Source organism: Dendrobates tinctorius, unplaced genomic scaffold, assembly GCF_039654945.1.
Source record: "Dendrobates tinctorius isolate UK_male_01 unplaced genomic scaffold, ASM3965494v1 ptg000022l, whole genome shotgun sequence".
NCBI lineage: Eukaryota > Metazoa > Chordata > Amphibia > Anura > Dendrobatidae > Dendrobates > Dendrobates tinctorius.
This window is the reverse complement of record NW_027361690.1, coordinates 43657798-43670121: the sequence shown is the minus strand read 5'-3', so window position 1 is coordinate 43670121 and position 12324 is coordinate 43657798. Positions and strand designations below refer to the sequence as shown.

General features: G+C 43.9%; 1 protein-coding gene across 1 annotated transcript in view; it reads left to right on the top strand.

The window, feature by feature from the left end:
• Window positions 1-2530, top strand: part of LOC141084407 (ribosomal protein S6 kinase 2 alpha-like) — a 43239-nt gene extending 40709 nt beyond the window's left edge. The window contains exons 28-31 of the mRNA XM_073569134.1: window positions 268-362; window positions 668-735; window positions 2066-2150; window positions 2383-2530. Coding sequence (XP_073425235.1) covers window positions 268-362; window positions 668-735; window positions 2066-2150; window positions 2383-2530 — 396 coding nt within the window. The remainder of the gene's footprint in view (window positions 1-267; window positions 363-667; window positions 736-2065; window positions 2151-2382) is intronic.
• The last annotated feature ends 9794 nt before the right edge of the window (window positions 2531-12324 follow it).

Below are 12324 nucleotides of genomic sequence, written 5' to 3'. Positions count from 1 at the left end.
TATAATTAGAAAAAAGTTTAAATATAAGATATCTTATAAAAATAAATAATAATAATCTTTATTTTTATATAGCGCTAACATATTCTGCAGCGCTTTACAAATTGCACACATTATCAACATTGTCCCCGATGGGGCTCACAATCTAAATTCCCTATCAATATGTCTTTGTAATGTGGGAGGAAACTGGAGTACACGGAGGAAACCCACACAAACAAGGGGAGAACATACAAACAACATACAAATTTTATATTTCTCTGCTTGTTTCAGCTATATACAAAAAGTACCGGGATGATGAACAATGTAGAAGAGCGCATGTTATCTTCAAAGTGTTCCCCAGAGAATAGCGAAAAAAGCTCAGACATGTGAGTAGATTATTATCATGAGATTTAGGTCTGATATATGTTCAGATCCAAATATAAGACACGAGAACACAAATATAGGTCCAGCATCCAGCTCTTAATGATTTCTGATTTCTGTGGGTATGGCTTGTGATATCACTGTAGTAATAACTGATCAATGTGACCAGCCATTCATTTCCAGTTCACTACAGACCAATATTACTAGTTACACTCTATTCCTGCTGGTAGAATTGGGATTACAGACAGATGTTCTTCCATTTTTCTATTGTTTTTACTTTGAATTTACTTGTCTTTCTTCTACCAAACAGGCAGAGAGAGTCTTCTTCCAAACTTGATGGTGACAAAATCAGCGAGTCATCCTCGCTCTCATTGTCAGGTATGTACAGATTTATAGGCCATACTATTATAAGCTATAATAAAAAAAGTAAAATGTGGATCAGCTCTTAAAGACTCAGAAAATTACTTTCTTTATTCCCATTGTCTCCCTTAGTATTCCGTTTTTTGTTTTGTTAAAATACCCCATATGGTTCCAGAGATTTGGGACTTTTTATTTAGTGCTAACACTTACTGTCTTTACCAATGGGGCGTGGCTCACAGGATTCTCTGGAGGCATGTTTACAGGCAAAAATTACCTGTGAGTCACGCCTCCATGGTAAAGATAATTACAATTAGCACTAAATAAAAAGGCCCAAATCTTCAGAACCCTATGGGGGATTTTAACAAATCTAAAAGAAACAGAATAGTCAAGGGATCAGTGGAAATAAAGTAGAGTGAATCCTGGACACTTTTGACCTAGTGACAGGTCCTCTTAGAAGTTACTCTGACGTTTTATCTAACTGATTACATAATAACATTGTGGCTAGCTGCAAGTAATGTCATGTTAATAAGGGGACATATTTCCTTTGGGAGACCCCACATGGCGGCACACAGAGAAGCTACAGGTGCATATTAAGGCCTGTTTCATACCTCCGTCATCGGCGGTCAGCTGAAATCCGCCAAAGGTGGAAATAAACTGATCCGTCTCCATTTAGCGATGTCGGATGACGTCGGACCACGTAGGAGAACGGATCCGTGGAAGAAGCAATGCGGCTTAATTTAAAGTGCCCGCGGTCGTCCCCATGGCCGCGATCTCGCAGGAGGCCGGTCGTCCCCGTGGCCGCGATCTCGCAGGAGGCCGGGTGTCCCCATGGTCGCGATCTTGCGGGAGGCCGGGCGTCCCCATCGATCTCGCGGGAGGCAAGGCGACCCCAGTCATGGGCGCGATTGCTTGCGGGAGGCCGGTCCGGTATTCAAGTTCGGGAGGTTGGTGCCGGTGAGGAGAGAGAGAGATTTTAGCGGCTCCCGGGACGGTAGTTAAGGATTAAAATGCTTCCCGGAGAGAAAATAGCAGAACGTCACTGCAAAAAAACGTTGCAGGGTCTGTCTCATCCGCCCGGGAGCCGCTAAAATCTTGGAGGATCCGTAAAATAACCGGTGTGACGGACGACCGTCAGTCAAGATCCGCCAATAATGTAAGTCTATGGGTGTAAAAAACGGATCCGCCCCTTTTTTGGCAGATCCGTTTTTTAAAAAAATTGGCGGATCTTGACTGATGGGAAAAAACTGATGTGTGAAACAGGCCTTAATCAGTTTGCATAATCTATAAAGGTACAAAGCTAATCTTATAGAAGTTTATCATCAACATCTGTTTCTGAATTTTTGATTAGATTCTCCTGCTCAGAAGAGAAGAAAGTCTGCACGAAAATTGAAAAAACAACAAAAAACAGAGATAGTAGAAGAGGGGGAAAGGAGGCGAGGTAAGTGTGACAACAGGGTCCATGTTTTATTATGTAAGTGAGAAGAATTCATGTGGAGCAGATGTCATCTGTCAGTGGTGGGATTGTCACATGTATGACGACTGACAATGATCCCCTTACCCATGTATGGAGAACATCCCTCTACCGTCCTCTCTCAGTGACACCACAGTGGTATCCTCTAAAATGGAGTCCCATTACTTACATGAGTTTTACATCTTTTCTCATAGGTTCGATCTTCCGCCGGATGATATCATCGTGTCGTCGTGGATTCTCCAGGGCTGCTCGCGCTGTCAGAGAAAGCTGCATTTTTGCCTGCTATCCCCAGAGCACCAGAGACATCGCATGGACAGAAGACCCCCACATCTAGAGCCCTGAAGAAAGTGCGGCATGTCCACCATCAGTGCTGTACCTATATGGAAGGACTTGTACATCTACTTGTGGCCTTCTGACCAGCACAAAACATCTTCAAAAGACGAAGGCATCTTCAAGAACATCTCTTGATCCTTTCCTTCAATGCTTAATTTAAAAATATCAGTAAATAAAAATATAAAATTGATTAATGTAATTTTGAATCTAATTATAATGGTGATAGTAATGGCATATCAATACGATACACATCATAAATGTCTCAAGGGTAGGACACAAAACATGAGAAGATTGGCTCTATATTTCCCATTAACCCTCTAAACACAGGCCAATAGTGGAGGAGAGTAACACATATTCCGTTATTTCTAAGCGTACATGTACATAGCACTTTACAGATGCCAGCATGCCCACATAGTTTTTTCTAGGTAGACAATGTAGGAAAATGTAAGCAGTGTTTTTCCTCAGGTGTCTTTTTTTTGTAGTTTTTGCAGTTGGTGTTATTTTAACTATATACAGTAGGGAACGTCTTCTAAAAAGAAGCAACCAGCAGAATGAGCAATCATTTCCGTTATCCATGTGCACAGACCATAAGAGTGGCAACCAATCTAGAGGAAACATGTTCTGATTCACTGGTTTTATAAGAACTGAAACACTTTAACCCCTTTACTCCCAAGGGTGGTTTGCATGTTAATGCCCGGGCCAATTTGTACAATTCTGACCACTGTCCCTTTATGTGGTAATAACTCTGGAACGCTTCCGTGGATCCTGGTGATTCTGACACTGTTTTCTCAGGACATATTGTACTTGATGTTAGTGGTAAAATTTCATTCATATAACTTGCGTTTATTTGTGAAAAAAATAACGGAAATTTGGTGAAAATTTTCAACATTTTGCAATTTTCCAACTTTGAATTTTTATGCCCTTAAATCACAGAGATATGGCACACAAAAAACTTAATAAGTAACATTTCCCACATGTTTACTTTACATCAGCACAATTTTGGAACCAACATTTTTTTTTGTTAGGAAGTTATAAGGGTTAAAAGTTGACCAGTGATTTCTCATTTTTACAACACCATTTTATTTTTAGGGACCGCAGCACATTTGAAGTCACTTTGAGGGGTCTATATGATAGAAAATACCCAAAAGTGACACCATTCTAAAAACTGCACCCCTCAAGGTGCTCAAAACCACATTCAAGAAGTTTATTAACCCTTCAGGTGCTTCACAGAAATTTTTTGAATGTTTTAAAAAAATAAACATTTAACTTTTTTTCACAAAAATTACTTCAGGTCCAATTTTTTTTTTATTTTACCAAAGGTAACAGGAGAAATTGGACTGCAAAAGTTATTGTGCAATTTGTCCTGAGTATGCTGATACCTGATATGTGGAAGGAACCACTGTTTCGGCGCATGGCAGAGCTCGGAAGGGAATGAGCGCCGTTAGACTTTTTCAACGCAAAATTGGCTGAAATTGAGATTGGGAGCCATGTCACGTTTGGAGAGCTCCTGATGTGCCTAAACAGTGGAAACTCTTCACAAGTGACCCCATTTTGGAAAATAGACTCCCCAAGGAACTTATCTAGATGTGTGGTGAGAACTTTGAACCCCAAAGGGCTTCACAGAAGTTTATAACGTACAGCCGTACAATTAAAAAATCATATTTTTTCCACAAAAATGATCTTTTCACCCCCAATTTTTATTTTCCCAAGGGAAACAGGACCCCAAAAGTTATTGTGCAATTTGTCCTGAGTATGCTGATACCCCATATGTGGGGGTAAACCACTATTTGGGCGAATGGCAGAGCTCAGAAGGGAAGCAGCGCCATTTGACTTTTTTGGCTGGAATTGAGATCGGACACCATGTTACATTTGGAGAGCCTTTTATGTGCCTAAACACTGGAAACCCCCCACAAATGACACCATTTTGGAAAGTAGACCCCCCAAGGAACTTATCTAGATGTGTGATGAGCACTTTGAACCCCCAAATGCTTCACAGAAGTTTATAACGCCTGGGCGTGAAAATAAAAAAATCACATTTTTTCCACAAATATGACCTTTTAGTCCCCAATCTTTTATTTTCCCAAGGGTAACAGGATAAATTGGACCATAAAAGTTGTTGTCCAATTTGTCCTGAGTACGCTGATACCCCGTATGTGGGAGAAAACTACTGTATGGGCACACGTCAGGGCTTGGAAGGGAAGTAGTGACGTTTTGGAATGCAGAATTTGATGGAATTGTCTGTGGGTGTCATGTTGCCTTTGGAGAGCCCCTGATGTGACTAAACTTTGGAAACCCCCACATGAGACCCCATTTTGGAAACTAGACCCCCCAAGGAACGTATGTAGATGTGTGGTGGCACTTTGAACCCCCAAGTGCTTCACAGAAGTTTATAACGCCCAGGCGTGAAAATAAAAGAATCCTATTTTTTCCACAAGCATGATCTTTTAGTTCCCATTTTTTTTTTATTTTCCCAAGGGTAACAGGAGAAATTGGACCCCAAGAGTTGTTGTATAATTTGTCCTGAGTATGCTGATATCCTATATGTGGGAGAAAACTACTGTATGGGCACACGTCGGGGCTCGGAAGGGAAAGAGTGATGTTTTGGAATGCAGACTTTGATGGAATGGTCTGCGGGTGTCATGTTGCCTTTGGAGAGCCACTGATGTGCCTAAACTGTGGAAACCCACACAAATGACCCTATTTTGGAAACTAGACCCCCCAAGGAACTTATCTAGATGTCTGGTGAGCACTTTGAACCCCCAAGTGCTTCACAGAAGTTCATAACGCCCGGGCGTGAAAATAAAAAAAATCCTATTTTTTCCACAAACATGATCTTTCAGTCCCCAATTTTTTTATTCTCCAAAGGGTAAAAGGAGAAATTGGACCCCCAAAATTGTTGTCCAATTTGTCCTGAGTACGCTAATACCCCTTTTATGATAGAAAACTACTGTATGGGCACACGTCAGGGCTTGGAAGGGAAGTAGTGACGTTTGGAATGCAGACTTTGATGGAATGGTCTGCAGGTGTCATGTTGCGTTTGGAGAGCCTCAGATGAGCCTAAACTGTGGAATTCCCCCACAAGTGACCCCATTTTGGAAACTAGACCCCCCAAGGAACTTATCTAGATGTGTTGTGAGCACTTTGAACCCCCAAATGCTTCACAGAATTTTATAACACTCGGGCGTGAAAATAAAATGATCATATTTTTCCCAAAACATGATCTTTTAGTCCCCATTTTTTTTAATTTTCCCAAGGGTAACAGGAGAAATTCGACCCCAAAAATTATTGTCCAATTTGTCCCGAGTACGCTGATACCTCATATGTGGGAGAAAACTACTGTATGGGCACACGTCAGGGCTTGGAAGGGAAGTAGTGACGTTTTGGAATGCAGACTTTGATGGAATGGTCTGCGGGTGTCATGTCGCGTTTGGAGAGCCTCTGATGTGCCTAAACTGTGGAAACCCCCCACAAGGGACCCCATTTTGGAAACTAAACCCCCACAAGGAACTTATCTAGATGTGTGGTGATCACTTTGAACCCCTAAGTGCTTCACAGAAGTTTATAACGTAGAGCAATAAAAATAAAAAAAATAATATTGTTTTTTCCACAAAAATGATATTTTTGCCCCAATTTTTATTTTCCCAAGGGTAACAGGAGAAATTGGACCCCAAAAATTGTTGTGCAATTTGTCCTGAGTAGGTTGATATCCTATATGTGGGGGTAAACCACTGTTTGGGCGCATGGCAGAGCTTGGAAGGGAAGGAGCACCGTTCGACTTTTTCAACGCAGAATTGGCTGGAATTGAGATCAGACATCATGTTGCGTTTGGAGAGCACCTGATGTGCCTAAACAGTGAAAAAACCCCAATTCTAACTCCAACCCTAACCCCAACACACCCCTAACCCTAATGTCAGCCCTAACCCTAGCCCTAAGTCTAACCCTAGCCCTAACCCTAATGGAAAAATGGAAATTAATTCCTTTTTTTTAAAGTTTATTATTTTTCACTAACTAAGGGGGTGATAAAGGGGGGTTTGATTTACTATTTATGGCGGGTTTTTAAGTTTGGCAGCAGTCATACACTAAAAGACGCTTTTTATTGTAAAAATAATTTTTGCATCACCACATTTTGAGAGCTATAATTTTTCCATATTTTAACCCGCCGAGTCATGTGAGGTCTTATTTTTTGCAGGACGATTTGACATTTTTTTTGGTACCATTTTCGGGCACGTGACTTTTTTTATCGCTTTTTATTCCGATTTTTGGGACGCAGAATGAACAAAAACCAGCATTTCATGAATTTCTTTTGGGGGGTGCGTTTACATCATTCTGCGTGTGGTAAAATTGATAAAGCAGTTTTATTTTTCGGGTCAGTATGATTACAGTGATACCTCATTTATGTTTTGGCGCTTTTATGCAATGAAAACAATTTTATATAAAAAATATTTTTGCATCGCTTTATTCTGCGAGCTATAACTTTTTTATTTTTTGCTGATGACGCTGTGTTCTGGATCGTTTTTTGCAGGACAAGATGACGTTTTCAGCGGTACCATGGTTATTTATATCCGTCTTTTTGATCGCGCGTTATTGCACTTTTTGTTTGGCGGTATGATGATAAAGCATTGTTTTTTGCTTTGTTTTTTATTTTTATTTTTAAGGGGTTCACTAAAGGGGTTAACTAGTGGGACAGTTTTATTGGGCGGGTCGTTACGGATGCAGCGATACTAAATATGTGTACTTTTATTGTTTTTGTTTTTTTATTTCCAAAAAATGAATTTATTAGGGAATATTTATTTATTTATTTTTAAATTTATTTAGGGATTTTTTATAAGTTATTTTTACACTTTTTTTTAAATTTTTCTTTACTTTATTTTATTGTCCCAGGGGGGGACATTACTGTAATGTGTCAGATCGCTGATCTGACAGTTTTCACAGCACTCTGTCAGATCAGCGATCTGACAAGTGCTGCACAGTCTTCCTCCGTGCCTGGAAGCTGCCTCCCTGCAGGCCCCCGGAGACCCCCGCAGCCATCTTGGGAAGGAGACCCTCGGACAGCGCAGCACATCGCGCTGCTCCGGGGGTCTCAGGGAAGCATGGAGGGAGCCACCTCCCTGCCTGGTGCTTCCCTAATCCCCCGGTACACTGTGATCATGTTTAATCGCAGTGTGCCAGGGGTTAACGTGCCGGGGCGGTCCGTGACCGCCCCTGACACATAGTGCCTGGTGTCAGCTGTGATAATCAGCTGACACCCGACCGCGATCAGTGGCGCCCCCCGTCCCCCCGAGAGCGCCGCTGATCGCTTAGACGTACTATACCGTCCCCGGTCATACGGACCCGGGTACCGTGGATGGGATAGTACGTCTCATGTCAGAAAGGGGTTAAAGGGAACCTGTCAGCAGGATTGTGCACAGTAACCTATACACTGTGTCAGGTCGGTGCACTTCTAGTGATTAAAATGATACCTTGGTGGATAAAATTCATCTAAATGGTTGTTCTTTAATCTTTATTTTCAGTTTGTAGTTAATGAGATTCTCGGGCCCTAGGCTGGGGTTGGTGTATGCGGTGCTCTAAGTATTCATAATGCAGACTGCTAACAGGTCACTGATCCCTCACTGACCTGCCCCCTAGTTTACATAATGAATACCTAACATACTGAAGAAAGAGACAAAAACGCTTAATCACTTGATTAGTGTGCCAATAATACATTTTCTTGATGTTATCTGTGGCGCCCCTGAGGGTTCAGTCACCACAGAGGTACTGCACCTCCTCCTGAGGTGTGGTACCCCACCATCCAGGTAAAGTGGAGGCACCTGACCACACTCCAACACCTGCACCCCACACCACAAAGTAGTGTAGCAAAGCACCTTCGGCAGCTCCCTGCTTGGAGTGTAGCATAGCACCCCTTGGTGGCTCCCTGCTTGGAACACGAAATGTGCTGGGAGGTGGGTGGAGCTGAGTATACATAAAAGAGCGGGAAGAGTTGAGTCAGTCGTTCAGTAGTTCAGTCATTCAGTGAGTGAGTGAGGATGTAGAAGGACAGAGAGAGAGACAGAGAAGATCCCTTGGAGAGGGATGGAAGAAGGAAGTGCTGCAGCAGGCCACAGTGATCTGGGTCTGCTGGCACAGGAAAGAGACAGAGAAAGGAAGCTTGATTCTCCATTGGGAAGAAGGATTAATACGGAACGTAAGGAGAATAGGAGGACTAAGGATCAGGGTTGGAAGAGAGAACCCTTCCCAAGTTCACAGCGCAAGGCCGGGGTCCGGTCCCCGAGCTTGTACGGATACTAATGGTCCTGCAGCAGACACCGGAGGAATAGAAGTTGTCACCACTTTATTCCCACACAAGACTTGGGGGCACAACAGCAACGATAGTGAGCCGGGACTAGGTAGTAAGGAGTCCCCGAAGCAGGCTACAGCTGTCTGCCGTACAAGTAGAGTTCATAGGAACATCTGACAGGAGGAACTCCAGTGTAACTCAGTACTGTGAGTACTTCACTCAAAGGCACTAAGAGGGAGATGTTCAGAAAAGGCAAATATGTTGGCGGAGTGTTGGAAAGGAGTACTTCATCTTGCCTGGAAGTTGGCTGAGCTCCTGACCTGAAGGACACGGTACGGATGCGGGCACCTGTACCTACAACAGACTGTGAGTAAAGCTTTGGAACTACATGCCCTGGTGTCCTCCACTTATTCCTGTGCCAACCTGCCCGGCACTGCTACATCCCTTGCACCAGACACTACACCATCTAAGTGTCACTTCACCGACTCTGCCCTGGGACTACAGCCCTGCCTGTGGAGGGCTATAACATCATTGCTGCACCACACCATCTGTCCCAGAGGATCTGTCTGCAGCGTCGGCTTACATCTTCATTGCCGAACACCACAGGTGGCGTCACGAACCATTCATAAACATTCCCCTGTTTACAATGGGCGCCCAGGGCCACAGACAGGTCCCAGTTGCCGTGACATCTCCCACTGAAGCACATCGGGCCCGGTACCGAGTACCCCACAGCCCTGGGAGGGCGACCCATATCCAGCAAGGGAAAAAAAAACAATTTGAAAATGGCGCCTGCTGCACCTGCACAGTAGCAACTATCAGTGTCTAGCTGTGATCTGATAGCTGCTACTCAGCATGCCCCGGCGGCGCCATCTTACTGGAGAAGAAAAAAAAATCCTCCTCCAGGATGATGCCGCCCATGTATTATTGACACACTAAAAATGCGATTATGCTGCAGAGGAGGTGCCATGGCTGGCACCTGCCTGCAGAAGCGTTTTTTGTCTCTTTCGTCAGTATGTTAGGTATTTATTATGTAAGCTAGGGGTCAGGTCAGTGAGGGATCAGTGACCTGTCAGCATTCTGCATTATCAATATCTAATCAGAGCACCACATACATGAACTCTGCCTTAGGGCACGATAATTTCATTAATTACAAACTGAAAATAAAGATTAAAGAACAACCACAAGACAGATTTCATCTACCAAGGTATCATTTTAATCAAATTACGGCACCGACCTGACACTGTGTGTAGGTTACTCAGCACAATCCTGCTGACAGGCTCCCTTTAAATAGTGATAAGAAAAGAGTATGGGAAGAAATTGAAGGGGCACTGTCCACAAATGTCTGACAAATACACCATGTTCCAAATTATTATGCAAATGATATTTTTCTCTGATTTTCCTAAATTAATGGTCAGTGCAAATGACAGTCAGTCTAATAAAAGTCATCACCCGTTAGAGCAGTAGTCCCCAACGTTTCTGACCTTGAGAGCCACATTCAGCTTAGAGAGAGGGTCGCGAGCCACATTCAGCACTGAGAGAGGGTCGCAAGCCACATCTAGCTCCCACCCCCTTCAAAGAAGTGTCAACCAAAGCCCCCATTACAGGTATAAATAACCAAAGCTTTTCCACAGAAATCACTCCAAAGCAGTGCACTGAGATCCAGGGGTTCCCACAATACCCCCATTCAGTATTCTCCCATCAAGGACTCCCAACACAATGTCACATCCAGCTTTGAGCTCCTCCTCTAACAGGTAGTACCATTCTCCAGCGTACCATATCTAAAACATCTCTAAACCCCTAAAGGGCCTGTCACACTAAGCGATATCACTAGCAATATCGCTATAACGTGTGACGTTATAGCGATATTGCTAGCGATATCGCTATGTCTGATACTTACCTACGACCCGCTCCCCCGCTGGTTATCGCTGATCGCGCGAGAACGTCCTGGACCGTTTCTCATCGTCAGGTTCCTGCGGCGCTTCCTGTGGAGAGACAAGCGACGAGCGTAGAGCCAGGCGGGAGGACGTCAGGATCGCCTAGTGTGACAGGTAAGTAGCGACCCCCGTCCCCTGCGATGTCGCTGGTGAGATCTGCCTGTGTGGCAACTCACTAGCGACCACTTAGCGATGTACCAGCGATCCTGAACGCGTCATATCGCTGGTCGGGATCGCTGGTGCATCGCTAAGTGTGACATTACCTTTAGACCAATAAATGTGGATCCAGATCTGCTCTTCTGTGCAGGGCTACTCACAAAATTCACCATTTTGAGATGTGCTCTTCATACCTGTTTGCTAGACCTAATGCAACAAGCTGGCAGAGAGTCGCAAGCCACAATTCATGGGAACTCGAGCCACATGTGGCTCCCGAGCTACAGGTTGGGGATCCCTGCATTAGAGTATACATCAATTTTATTGAAGAAACCTCCCAATGATAACAGTATAATTTCCAAAATGAATGAAAACTCAAAATGCACTGTTCCAAATTATTAGGCACAGTAGAATTTCTAAACATTTAATATGTTTTAAAGAACTGAAAATGCTCATTTGTGGAATTTGCAGCATTAGGAGGTCACATTCACTGAACAAAAAAGCTATTTAACTCCAAAACATCCTAACAGGCCGAGTTACATGTTAACATAGCAACCCTTTTTGATATCACCTTCACAATTCTTGCATCCATTTAACTTGTGAGTTTTTGGAGAGTTTCTGCTTGTATTTCTTTGTATGAAGTCAGTATAGCCTCCCAGAGCCGCTGTTTTGATGTGAACTGCCTCCCACCCTCATAGATCTGTTGCTTGAGGATACTCCAAAGGTTCTCTATAGGGTTGAGGTCAGGGGAAGATTGTGGCCACACCATGAGTATAAATCCTTTTATGCCCATGGCAGCTAATGGCTCAGAGGTATCATTTGCAGCATGAGATGGTGCATTGTCATGCATGAAGATGATTTTGCTCCTGAAGGCACATTTCTGCTTTTTATAGAATGGAAGAAAGTTGTCAGTCAGAAACTCTATATACTTTGCAGAGTTCATTTTCACACCTTCAGGAACCTTAAAGGGCCCTACCAGCTGTTTTCCCATGATTCCGGCCCAAAACATGACTCCTCCACCTCCTTGCTGACATCACAGCCTTGTTGGGATGTGGTGGCCATCCACCAACCATCCATTGGTCCATCCATCTGGACCATCCAGGGTTGCTCGACACTCATCAGAAAACAAGGCTGAAAATTTGTCTTCATGTATGTCTGGGCCCACTGCAACCATTTCTGCTTGTGAATACAGTTTAGGGGTGGCCGAATATTAGGCTTTTGCACCACAGCAAGCCTTTGAAGCAGTAGCGTAGCTACCGGGGGGGGGGCAGGGGACGGTGGCCCCGGGCCCCGCGCTCTGAGGGGACACACCGGAGCTACACTACACCACTATTCTGTGGCAGAGCAGGGAGAATCGATCTCCCTACTCTGCTGCCCGGCTGCTATGGGCCCCAGAGAAGGCGGTGGGGGGGCCTCGGTGCCAGCAGTGGGCCCCCCATCTC